The sequence below is a fragment of the Ipomoea triloba genome, chromosome 5 (genome assembly GCF_003576645.1).
Source record: "Ipomoea triloba cultivar NCNSP0323 chromosome 5, ASM357664v1".
In the NCBI taxonomy this organism is placed as follows: domain Eukaryota; kingdom Viridiplantae; phylum Streptophyta; class Magnoliopsida; order Solanales; family Convolvulaceae; genus Ipomoea; species Ipomoea triloba.
The window spans coordinates 22,579,952-22,593,420 of NC_044920.1; the positions used below are offsets into that span (position 1 = coordinate 22,579,952).

General features: G+C 36.5%; 1 protein-coding gene across 5 annotated transcripts; it reads right to left on the reverse strand.

Annotated features, from left to right (window-relative positions):
* LOC116020100 (eukaryotic translation initiation factor 5-like) lies at positions 1-11,354 on the reverse strand. 5 transcript variants are annotated; one of them, XM_031260579.1, is made up of 3 exons: positions 11,177-11,348; positions 9,546-9,998; positions 1-1,441 (listed from the first exon to the last, which is right to left on the reverse strand). In XM_031260579.1, the coding sequence occupies exons 2-3, from the start codon at positions 9,663-9,665 to the stop codon at positions 209-211; spliced, it is 1,353 nt and encodes a 450-aa protein (XP_031116439.1). In that variant the 5' UTR covers positions 9,666-9,998; positions 11,177-11,348; the 3' UTR covers positions 1-208. The 5 variants fall into 5 exon arrangements, with proteins under 5 accessions (XP_031116439.1, XP_031116440.1, XP_031116441.1 ...); XM_031260580.1 differs by lacking the exons at positions 9,546-9,998; positions 11,177-11,348 and adding an exon at positions 3,142-3,274 and having other exon boundaries at positions 1-1,852; XM_031260581.1 differs by lacking the exons at positions 9,546-9,998; positions 11,177-11,348 and adding an exon at positions 3,142-3,246 and having other exon boundaries at positions 1-1,845.
* Positions 11,355-13,469: the final 2,115 nt, after the last annotated feature.

The following is a 13,469-nucleotide window of genomic DNA, read 5'->3' on the forward strand; positions in this document are numbered from 1 at the left end:
TCCAATGTAGATGAGTATTTCCAAAAGAAGAAAATAAAGCCACTCAACAATAAGAAAAGGACGAGTGCATATTATTAAAAGTACTTTGCCATAACGGCAAGACACAACCAAGATCTGACACAAAGAAATTAACCAAATAAACTGTCCACAAACACGCAGCATTATAATGAAATATGACGACACTTAAAATATTGTGAAACCAGAGAAATCATTCCTCCTCTGATTCAGACTCAGCGCTCTGAAGCCATTCTACAAAGGGTTTGGTGTTCTTCCAAATTGGAGCGTCTTTATTGACTCCGCTAAGACCCTCACTGTACCACTTCATTATACATTCCTCATCATCCAGAAGATCAGCATCATATAACGCTTTCAAAACCAAAGCTACTTCCTTCACTGCTGCCGGATTGGATTTCCTGCAGAATTCCTCAATAGCGCGAAGCAAATGGAGCTGTGACCCCTCATGCAGAGAAATAGCAGCTGCAACATAGCTCTTCTTCTTGATGACAACTTTAGCAAACCCTTTGTCAACACCATCCAAGAGTGCCTCATATAAGGCAGTCATGACTTCCTGTTGAGTACCAGAGAGTGATCCAAGAACTGTACGAAATTGGCTAGCAGTGATCCCTTTTTGCAGATTGTCTTTCATCTCCTCAACAAGCCTCACATGAGATGACTTTCCATTTTCTGCCTTAGAATTCGTCTCTCGTGCTGGGGAAAGAGCTTTAGGACTACCTTGTGTTTTATTAGCAGTCTTGGACTTCTTCTCTGTATCATCTGTGGAAAGCATAACCATGTCAGCAGTTACAGCATTCAGTTGCTCTTTAATACGTTGTTGTGCAGCTTCCATTGATGTGTCAGTTTGCCACTGAATGTCATCGTCGTCATCATCTTCTTCATCTTTCTTATTAGTAAAAGTGCGAGGTGGTGAGGAACGATCCTCATCCGAACTGCTTGATTTCTTTTTAGAGTTAGGTTTTGTGCTGGCATCCTTAGCAGGGCCCTTCTTTTTTGTTTCTTTCTTCAGTTTTTTCTGCTCCTCATCAGCAGCTTGACCTTCCTTCAGCCTCTCCTTCTCTGCCCTCCTCATAGCCTTCTTATCCTTTGAGCTCTTTTTAGCCTCAGGTGGGTTCTTCAAAATAAAAGTAGTCAGTTTGTCTCTCATATCCACATCAGAAATAAAACCACAGGCAGCACATTTCAGTTGCAGCATTTGGCTTTTAGTAATAATAATCTCTGTTTCAGGGTTCCCACAACCGTAGCACTGAACATACTTCTTAATGAAGTTCTCAAGAAGACCAGCAAGTTTGGCAGTTTCATGAGCGCCATTCACAAGTGAAGTTCCATTCTTCTCATCAAATTTGGATTGAGCCCCAAGCTCACAACCAAAATACTTAGTAGTATACGAAGCTGGTCTTGCCAAAGCCTTTGCAATATCAACCATGTTGGTAATCATTCTGGGCATCTTATACCTGTAGAAGGCATCATCACTATTGCTGGCACCAATGTTCTGCAAAGCCATCTTTAATTACACAACAATCAAAGGCAACTTCGACTGGAATTCAAGATGGAGTCTTCAAAGAGTTCCTCAGCAAAAGAGGAGTGTTTTGGCTGGTAAAGCAAAGGCTGCACCTGGTACCCCTGGCTGCAACCACAAAACTCAGGGTATTGCTGGAATGGCCTGAGATGCATACAGTTGAATGGATCAGAAAAAAGATGGCTCTTTTTTCTACGAAAATATTCTCCAAGCAGAGCAATGGTTGTCAAATAGAGAATAGCTTGTTTGGACATAAAAATCCTTCAAAGTTTACACACTACAAACTGGGAAATCACCAGGACAAGATGACCCTGCAAGCTTCACAACAATAAACTGAAGGTTAACAAAAAGAAGAATGAAGCATCAGTTCTATCTATGAGAAGAGAATGTAATATACTGTAATTAGAGACAAAATACAGAAAGTCCTTGAATGGAAATAAAAGGGTGTACATCTAATAGCATTTCAAATTACCAAAATGCCGTTGACATTACTTTCCTTTCTGAAGAACTAAAACATTTTTAATCAAACACTTAATCTTGTCCAAATAAATAAATATAGCATAAATAGCATAGTTTCAATTATGAATCATAGAATTAGTAAGAAGCAAAATGCATATAACCCCTTTCCCACTATCAAAATTTCTCAGCCTCAAACAAATGAACAATAACATTTATAAATGAAAGCATAATTGAGTTTCTGTTATACATCATAAAATAAATAAGAATCATGAGTGCACATAATCACTTCTCCAATGTCCAAATTACTCTCATCCAAGGAAAAGAACAATTAAAAATCAAAACAGATTTTACTCTTCATAATACACAAGACAGACAAACAGGAAATATAATATCCAAAAAGAACAATTAATAATCAAATCAAAATGCATTCATCACAAAGATGCAACACTGAATAATACAAACGAATGAGAAATAAAACCCCTTGAAAACACTTCAAACTCAAAAAGCACACCCACTTAACACACCACTTAAAAGAGAATCAGAACTCATTTAATCAATTCAAGCCAATCAACATACAACACTCCCTTAGAGGACAATTCACAGTGGGCCACAGGGCATTAACAAACTAGAAACACAATAACAATAATTAAAATCCAAATAAATATTCATGTACTGAATTAATTTCAATCCATAAGAAACTGGTCCATAATTAAACAAAATTACTAACATGTCAGATTCATTCAACAATAAGACCACGTCAAACGGCACTGCTAACGGTGAGTTAAATATTAAATTTAGTACCCAAGCATGAAAGCTACATCCTTTAGAATCTCATAATAAGAGAAATTATTATTATTCTTAGCATCATATACGGATAATCAATAAATTTGATTAAGCGATTGAGATCGAAAAACTTAAAAAACTGATAAAACCGACATCTCGGGACACAAACATTCATGATCAGAACGCGCAAACACAAATACATAGCGAAAGTGGAAGTAATCAATAAATTCGATTAAGCGATAGAGATCGAAAAACTTTTAAAAAAAAAAAAAAACTGATAAAGCCGACATCTCTAGACACAAACATTCATGATCAGAATGCGCAAATACAAATACATAGCGAAAGTGAAAGAATCGAAGCCTTACAGATTCAGACCCAAAGTCTAAGGCTATCTGCGCCAAAGAGTTGAGACAAAAGGGGACGGATTTAGGGTTTATGTATTTTGGGATAGATTGTGATAAGAGGAGAGGCGACGAGAAGTGATTGCTTTATAGGGTTTCCAGGAAATTGAGAGAGCGCCCAGATGCTTCCTCTGTTAATCTACGGCTTCCGTTTTTTTTTTTTTCTTTTTTTTTTTTAAAGATTTTCTTTCCTATTACGGCAGGGACTTGAAACAAAATTAATAATAAAAAGAAGAGATAGACTACAAATAAGCCAGACTACAAATAATTCATCTTACTATTTGGGAACAAGCAATTAGGCCATTGAATTTGAATAATTCCCAATTAAATCACCAAATTCGGAAAATCAAAGTTAAGTCGTTGCCGGTCGCTGGAAATGGTCACCTGTTGACGGAAAATTGTCGCCGAAAATTTTAAAAATGGGTTAATTGCTCTGTTTTTGGGTTTCAATGGCTTAATTGCTTTGTTTTTTCGAATTTGGTGACTTAATTGGGGGTTATTCAAGTTCGATGGCCTAATTGCTTGTTCCTAAATAGTACGATGGCTTATTTGTAATTCCTAATCATTCATTGACAAGTTTGGTGCACATGTTATGTTATCGTGGAACATAGACCACTTTCTTGGTCTTTGCAACGGTATGCGCCTCATTGTCACAAGATTGACAGATCACATTGTCGAAGCAAGAATGGTTAATAGGACATGCAGGAACCAAAGTTCTTATCTCGTAAATGTCTCTCACTCATTCTGATACGAGACTTCCCTTCAAGTTCCAGCATAAACAATTCCCATTGATGCTCGCATATGTCATGACTATCAACAAAAGTCAGGGTCAAACGCTAACTCACGTTAGGTTATTGCTGAAAAGATTGGTCTTTAATCAGGGTCTATTGTACGTGGCTTTTTCTCAAGTCACCCATCTTGATGGCTTAAAGGTGTTAGCTCTAGACGAGGATGAGCAAGATTATGTTGCTACTACCAATGTCATCTACAAAGAGGTTTTCAATAATGTGTAATTCCAAATGGTGATATTATGTTTTCTTTTTTTTTCGTAATATTATTGTTAACTTTTTTTTAAAAAACTTTATAATCAATTTTTGAGCGACTGTCGAATTAATTGTATTACAATTAGTTTGATTGTTAGAAGACTATTCGTATTAGATTTGCATGGGTATATGTAATGTCCTTTAGACAGTTGTATCTATTCAACTGTATGAGCCTCAACTCGCAGGGATTAATCAGCGTTGGGCACACATTATCTTATCCTGTTTATAACTTATTATTTATTAATTATTATTTTATTAATCAATATAATAACAACTCCAATTTAAAATTTGATTAGAATTTTTTTTTGGTTGAAAATCGCATTCCTTAAAACCCGTTTAAGTCTCATAAATCCTAAAGTAAACTATATTCTATTACAGATAATGTTCTTATTGCATCTGAAGTCATTCATTATTTGAATCGCAAAAGAGATGGAATAACAAGCTGGTGTGCGCTCAAACTTGACATGGTGAAGGCCTATGATAAAATGGAATGGTGCTACCTTCATTCTATTATGGAGAAAATGGACTTTTATAAGGCTTAGATTGACCTTATTATGCTATGTGTATCAACAGTCCGCTATAAGGTTATGGTTAATGGTATCCTCACTGATTATATCATTCCTACGAGAGGTCTGAGACAGGGTGATCCACTCTCCCCTTACTTGTTTATATTATGTGCTGAAGGTTTGTCCCATTTGCTTACTAAAGCAGTCCAAGATGGCCAAGCTTCACCTTGTGTTGTGGCTTAGGGAGCTCCAGGTATTTCACATCTCTTTTTTGCAGACGACAATCTGTTATTCTTCAAATCTACAGTGCTTGAAGCTAATACTATTAAGAGGTGTTTGCATGAGTATGAATGTATGTCAAGGCAATAAGTCAATTTTAATAAATCATGTATTTTGTTCAGTCGGAATGTGGGTAGTCAGACCCGAATGGATGTAGCTTCAGTTTTAGGATTGACTCAAATTGAAAATATAGGCAGGTAGCTTGGATTACCTATGGGAATTGGTAGGAATAGAAAAGAGGTGTTTTTCTACATAGAAGCTAAAATGAAACAACGATTGGGAGGTTGGAGTAAAAAATTCTTGTCTAGAGCAGGTAAGGAGATCCTTTTAAAAAGTGTTGCACAATCTCTGCCTACTTATACTATGAGTCTGTACTATTTGGTGACCTTTTGTGAGCATATTGAGCGTTTGATGAACAAGTACTGGTGGCAATCGAGTCATAATGGTGGAGGTGTTAAATGGTTCTCGTGGAATCGTATGGCAGTGTCGAAAGTCGAAGGAGGATTGGGGTTTAAAAATTTGAATATATTTAATCTCTCTCTTCTAGCTAAGTAGGGTTGGAGACTCCTTGATAAACCAATGTCCATTGTTGCCCGTCTGTTTCAGGCTCGTTATTTTAATGGTAAATCATTCTTGGAGGCAAATTTAGGAGCTAATCCTAGTTTTTGTTGGCGTTCTATCCTTGCAGGCAAGCTGTCCTTGGACAAGGTTGTTTTCGCAAAATAGGGAATGGTCGAACTACAAAGATCTGGCAACAACCTTGGTTGCCGAGTATGGATAATCCATTTATTGAGACCCCGGTCTCGGAGTTTCATAGTGAGACAGTGGTCAAAGCTATCATTGATCCGACTACTCAAGATTGGGATTCTGACTTATTACATGAGTTGTTCAACCCTAGAGATGTTGAGTTGATTCTCTCTTTACCGGTCTTGAACTGTAACGAGGATAAGTGGTGTTGGCGAGGAGACGCACGGGGAATATATACCGTATGTCATGGCTATCGCATGCTTATGAATGTTGATACTCATGTTCCCTCTCTTTTCACAGCTTAGAAGAAACTATGGGGTTCAAAGCTTCCACCTAAGGTAATCAATTTTGTTTGGCGTTGTGCTCGTTCGATACTACCTACTGTAGTTGCATTAGCCAGTAGAGGTGTGGCAGTGGATATACATTGTCCCTTATGCAGTGGTTCTCCGGAATCTTTAGACCATCTCTTTTTTTTTTTTTGTGTCCAGATGTTGTAGATATGTGGAGGGATGCAGTTGATCTGACGCAGCATATTAATGTAAACTTTCAAGATTGGTTGTCAAATATTTTTATGCTCGTCGATATTACCAAAATGAAATGATGTGTTGTTGTGTGTTGAAATGTCTGGAAACGCCGAAATGACTAGGTTTAGAATAGAAAGGTCTAGATGCTTGATATTTTAAGATGATAGTAGAAAGTTGTTTGATTGAATGGGAGACCTAGGGTTGGAGGTTGGAAGTATTTATCAGCATACTGCTATATTGAATCCGAATGTTAATATGGATGGTAACACTTGGTTATCGAGGTTGACGCTTCTCTTCCCCAAAATAGTAGGAATGGTTATTATGGGATCATAGTTCTGGGTGGGTGGTAATGGCAATTTTGTTGCTGCTAATAAATTTGGTCCAATCCGTTGTTTAAATTATCCCCATCTTGCGGAGGCAATGGTAGTGAAATAGGATCTTTCATGGCTTCTTTCACAAAATTGGAAGACTGTGGAAATTGTATGACGGTTTGTAACCTTCTTAATGGTAACTTACCGGACTATTCTTATGCAGGTGGTATTCTTAATCAGTGTCGGTCTCTACAAGTACACTTTGAATCAGTGTCTATTAGACATATTATGAGATCAGTGAATAAGTGTGCTCATGCTATGGCTAGAGCTGTGAGTTCTTTTTCTGGTCATGTTTGTTGGTTTTCCTCTATTCCTTCATGTATTGAACATCTTATTGATTAATATTATTTAAAGTATTCCTTTCAAAAAAAACTATATTCTATTACAATTACTATTAAATAATTATTATTTGAACTCCCGATAGAATAAAACTGTAACAAAATATAATCTATAATCTATCAATATAGATTAACATTAGAATAAAGTTACTATAATAATCAAATTCAACAACATTGATACGGAGTAATTTTTAGGGAAAATATTATTTCATACTTATTTTTGTTCCCACTTTCCAATAAGACCATTGTTATCAATATTAGATTATATAAACATGTCTATCTATCTTTTTCTTTTTAAATATATACACTACTTCGTGAAGAATATGACTAAACTATTAAATAAAAAAATTCAACATACTCTTTTCAAAAAATAAAATTCAAAATACTCCACATATATTATTTCCAAAGATCATCATCATCATTGTCAATTGTCTTTTAATCTTTTAATTATATAAGAGATAAGAGGGTGCTCATTTAAACAAACTAGCTAGCTAAGAGAATATGCAATGCAAGGACCATTAGAGTGTGACTGAAGTAACTTCTTCTTTATATATTGTTCATATTCATATTCATTGTCTTCGTGTCTTATATTGCTTATATTCCTCGTATATGCGAAGATGAAAAAATTAGTATATATCTACACATAGAATATATCTTCCATACAAATGAATTAAGATAACAATTTATTTCTATAAGTGAGCTGCTCAAGAACGAGCAAATTTTTACCCAATTTATACAAATCATAAAAACTTATATTTACACATTGACTATTAGTTAGGCAATTATTTGCTCAATTCAGCAAGAATAAAAACATAATTGATCCAACCCATTTCTTCAATTGCAATATATAATATTCAATGTTATATCCAAGGGTGAAAATACTAGTTATAACTAAAATTTTAAGTGTAAACTACAATTTACTCTTAATTTTTTTTTAATTTATTTAATTTTAAGTAAAAATACTTTTAATAGATTGGAGTAGATAAACAAGAATAAATATATTAAAATTGTAGATCATTAAATAAACGTATCACATAATTTTAACATGGGTTGAACACATGAAACAAATAGTGACATCAAACATTTACTCACTGAGTATTTCCAGAAGAAGAAAATCTCAAGAATAACAGAAAGGCCAATGCATATTATTATAAGTACTTTGCCATAACGGCAAGACAAAATCAAGATCTGACACAATGTAAGGAATTAACCAAATAAACTGTCCACAAACACGTAGGCATCGATTACAAAACCATATATATTAAATGCGCACCATTATGAAATGAAATATGATGACACGTGAGATATTGTGAAGCAAGAGCAATCATTCCTCCTCTGTTTCAGACTCAGCGCTCTGAAGCCATTCTACGAAGGGTTTGGTGTTCTTCCAAATTGGAGCGCCCTTATTGACTCCGTTAAGACCCTCGCTGTACCACTTCATTATAGATTCCTCATCCAGAAGATCAGCATCATATAATGCTTTCAAAACCAAAGCTACTTCCTTCACTGCTGCCGGATTGGATTTCTTGCAGAATTCTTCAATAGCTCGCAGCAAATGGAGCTGAGACCCCTCATGCAGAGAAATAGCAGCTGCAACATAGCTCTTCTTCTTGATGACAACTTTAGCAAACCCTTTGTCAACACCATCCAAGAGTGCCTCGTATAAGGCAGTCATGACTTCCTGTTGAGTACCAGAGAGTGATCCAAGAACTGTACGAAATTGGCTAGCAGTGATCCCTTTTTGCAGATTGTCTTTCATCTCCTCAACAAGCCTCACATGAGATGAGTTTCCATTCTCTACCTTAGAATTCGTCTCTCGTGCTGGGGAAAGAGCTTTAGGACTACTAACTTGTGTTTTATTAGCAGTCTTGGACTTCTTCTCTGTATCATCTGTGGAAAGCATAACCATGTCAGCAGTTACAGCATTCAGTTGCTCTTTAATACGTTGTTGTGCAGCTTCCATTGATGTGTCAGTTTGCCACTGAATGTCATCGTCGTCGTCATCATCTTCTTCATCTTTCTTATTAATAAAAGTGCGAGGTGGTGAGGAACGATCCTCATCCGAACTGCTTGATTTCTTTTTAGAGCTAGGTTTTGTGCTGGCATCCTTAGCAGGGCCCTTCTTTTTTGTTTCTTTCTTCAGTTTTTTCTGCTCCTCATCAGCAGCCTGCCCTTCCTTCAGCCTCTCCTTCTCTGCCCTCCTCATAGCCTTCTTATCCTTTGAGCTCTTTTTAGCCTCAGGTGGGTTCTTCAAAATAAAAGTAGTCAGTTTGTCTCTCATATCCACATCAGAAATAAAACCACAGGCAGCACATTTCAGTTGCAGCATTTGGCTTTTAGTAATAATAATCTCTGTTTCGGGGTTCCCACAACCGTAGCACTGAACATACTTCTTAATGAAGTTCTCAAGAAGACCAGCAAGTTTGGCAGTTTCATGAGCTCCATTCACAAGTGAAGTTCCAGTCTTCTCATCAAATTTGGATTGAGCCCCAAGCTCACAACCAAAGTACTTAGTAGTATACGAAGCTGGTCTTGCCAAAGCCTTTGCAATATCAACCATGTTGACAACATTGGTCTTGATACCATTACCACGGCCCTCTATCTTGGTAATCATTCTGGGCATCTTATACCTGTAGAAGGCATCATCACTATTGCTGGCACCAATGTTCTGCAAAGCCATCTTTAATTACACAACAATCAAAGGCAACTTCGACTGGAATTCAAGATGGAGTCTTCAAAGAGTTCCTCAGCAAAAGAGGAGTGTTTTGGCTGGTAAAGCAAAGGCTGCACCTGGTACCCCTGGCTGCAACCACAAAACTCAGGGTATTGCTGGAATGGCCTGAGATGCATACAGTTGAATGGATCAGAAAAAAGATGGCTCTTTTTTCTACGAAAATATTCTCCAAGCAGAGCAATGGTTGTCAAATAGAGAATAGCTTGTTTGGACATAAAAATCCTTCAAAGTTTACACACTACAAACTGGGAAATCACCAGGACAAGATGACCCTGCAAGCTTCACAACAATAAACTGAAGGTTAACAAAAAGAAGAATGAAGCATCAGTTCTATCTATGAGAAGAGAATGTAATATACTGTAATTAGAGACAAAATACAGAAAGTCCTTGAATGGAAATAAAAGGGTGTACATCTAATAGCATTTCAAATTACCAAAATGCCGTTGACATTACTTTCCTTTCTGAAGAACTAAAACATTTTTAATCAAACACTTAATCTTGTCCAAATAAATAAATATAGCATAAATAGCATAGTTTCAATTATGAATCATCGAATTAGTAAGCATAATGCATAAAACCCCTTTCCCACTTATAATGCATATAAGTAAGAATCATGAGTGATTGAGTGCACATAATCACTTCTCCAATGTCCAAATTACTCTCCTCCAAGGAAAAGAACAATTAAAAATCAAATCATAATCGTGAGTGCATACATAATCACTTCTCCAATGTCCAATTCCCTCTCCTCCCAGGAGAATAACAATTAAAAATCAAATCATATTTTGCTCTTCATAATGACACAAGACACCGGCAAACAAGAAATATAATACCCAAAAAGAACAATTAATAATCAAATCAAAATACATTTATTACAAAGATGCAATACTAAATAATACACAAATGGGAAATAGTATACAAAACCCTTGACAACACTTCAAACTCAAAAAGCACAGCGACTTAACACACCACCTAAAAACAAATTAGAACTCATTTAATCCATTCAAGCCAATCAATATACAATGCTCCCTTAGTAAACAATTCACAGTGGTTGGGCCGTTGGGCATTAACAAACTAGAAACATGACAATAATTAAAATCCAAATGAATATTCATGTACTGAATTAATTTCAATCCATAAAAACTGGTCCATAATTAAACAAAAATACTTACATGTCAGATTTATTCAACAATAAGACCACGTAAAAAGGTACTGCTAATGGTGAGTTAAAATAAATTAATTAAGTACTCAAGCATGTAAGCTACCTCCATTAGAATCTCATAATAAGAGAAATTATTATTAATCTCAGCATCATATACCAATAATCAATAAATTTGCATAAGCGGTAGAGATCGGAAAACTTAAACAACTGATAAAACCGACATCTCCGGACACAAACATTCAAGATCGGAATGCGAAAACACAAATACATAGCGAAAGTGAAAGAATCGAAGCCTTACAGATTCAGACCCAAAGTGTAGGCTATCTGCGCCAAAGAGTTGAGACAAAAGGGGACGGATTTAGGGTTTATGTATTTTGGGATAGATTGCGATAAGAGGCGAGGCGACGAGAAGTGATTCCTTTATAGGGTTTCCAGGAAATTGAGAGAGCGCCCAGATGCTTCTTCTGTTAATGTACGGCTTCCGATTTTATTTTATTTTTTTTTTTTCAATTTTCTTTCCTATTGCGATAGGGACTTAAAGTATTAGAGTGGGCTAAATAGTTTGAGCTTAGCCCATTTGTAAGGACTGTGTTAATGGATCTAAAGTGAGCTGTTAGGCGTTTTGGGCATGCAAAATTTTCTTGGTAATCTACTGGGTATGATCAGCATTCACCCAATCACCCCACCCTGGGGAAGGGGGCAAATTATACTGTGCACCACGGTGCACATAGCAATGTGCACCACGTACGTAAACGACGTCGTTTTGAGCATTGTAATCTAGCCGTTCATTTTTTTGGAAATTATGTTTCTCGGTTTGGCCGGTGTCTGTATTTATGTTAATATTCTGTGTATTCCAAGCAATCACTCTGTGTATTCTAGGCAACCGTTCTGTGTATTCTAGGTAACCGTTTTTTGTATTTATGTTAGTAACACATGTTGTGATGTGTTTGTGCATTCGAATGTTTAGGATGATGAATTATGTGTATTTTATGTCAATATTCTGTGTATTCATGTTATTAACACATGTTGTGATGTATTTGTGCATTCGAATGTTAGGAGGATGAATTCTGTGTATTTTGTGTCAATATTCTGTATATTCTAGGCAAACGTTCTATGTATTCTAGGTAAACGTTCTGTGTATTCTAGATAATAATTATGTGTATTATAGATAATGAATTCCCTAGAGTCATCCGTGTCCACTAACATTGAAACGACGTCGTTTTACTTTCGTGGTGCACATTGCTATGTACATCGTGGTGCAAGGTATAACGATTGGGGGAAGGGCTACCTAGGTTTAATTGCGTTCATTGCAAGTTTGCAGGCCTCTAACGGTCGGGGTATTTGTAGGCCTCTAACGATCGGGGTATGATCAATGTTGTCGCCCATGACTTCCTCGAGGGTGGGCTCTAGTTCCTCCATCAAGGATCACCTCATCTTGCCCCTAGCCACGACCTCAAGTCTTTTATCTTAGGGCCTTATTCTTGGTAGTGCCCTCCTCCTAACTTGCAAAGTGCTAAGTCAAGTGGGAGTAAGATTTGCCAAAGCATTAGGCTCGATGGTCAGTTGCATCCCAATTACTACTAGGAATCTCATTCACCAATGACGTTGGCTATCTCCTCGGGGACCCCTGGTTGGTCCCACCAACGGTGGCATTCCCCTGACGGCTATGGTGCCAGTTGAACATCTCATATCCATTGGGTGGGGAAACAACCTTCGAGAACAAGACTGACCCCCACCTTATCGCTTAAGGAGTTCCTGTGGGTCCGAGGAACATTTACTTTGTGACTAGGTCATTTCGGTGTATCTCGGGTTTGATTACGTAAAGGTAAATGATACATTGGGTAGAATTTAGGAACGCATACTTTTCGTAGCAATCCCTATAGACGACGCCAATGATTGTTTTATAGGAATCAAGCCCATCATTAACTAGGTATAGATGTATAAAATTGGGGGTACAAAAATAATAATAATAATAATTTTTGAGGCACTAGTCCCAAAAGATTATATATAATGGCCCAATAAATATATAAATTACAATTAAAGGAGCCCTAGTGAGCTATGAATAATATGGACTTGTAAGGAATCAAACCCAAGCCTTTATGTTGTAAGTCAGGACCAGATACCATCGAGCTAGCTAGGATGTAGTGAACTAGCTGACAGTGATATCTAGGAGGGAGACATGAGGTTCGTTTTATATTGCCAAGACCCCAATCCATTGTTGCCAGGTGTATGATAACTGGGCAATTATATACACGTTGGCTATTAATTAGGCAATTATTTGCTCAAAATTCAAGCAACGATAACATCAAAAAACATAATCGATCAAACTCAATTTTTCAATTGCACTATATAATATTCGATGTTATAATTTACATAATTGTATATCGATTTAAATATTCTTAACATATTATAGCAAATTCATTATGTGCAACGAACGGTCAAAATTACTAATTGAAATAAAAAATTTATGAAATTAATAAAAGGTTCGATGATAAAGCTAGAGAGTATCAATAATAATAATATAATGGTGCACGCATGAAAATGACACGAAACAGACACGTTAACCTAAATAAGCATAGAGTCTCCCACTA

Coding starts and splice junctions, on each gene's coding strand:
- LOC116020100 (XM_031260578.1), bottom strand. CDS start 9,665: ATGGCTTTGCAGAACATTGGTGCCAGCAATAGTGATGATGCCTTCTAC.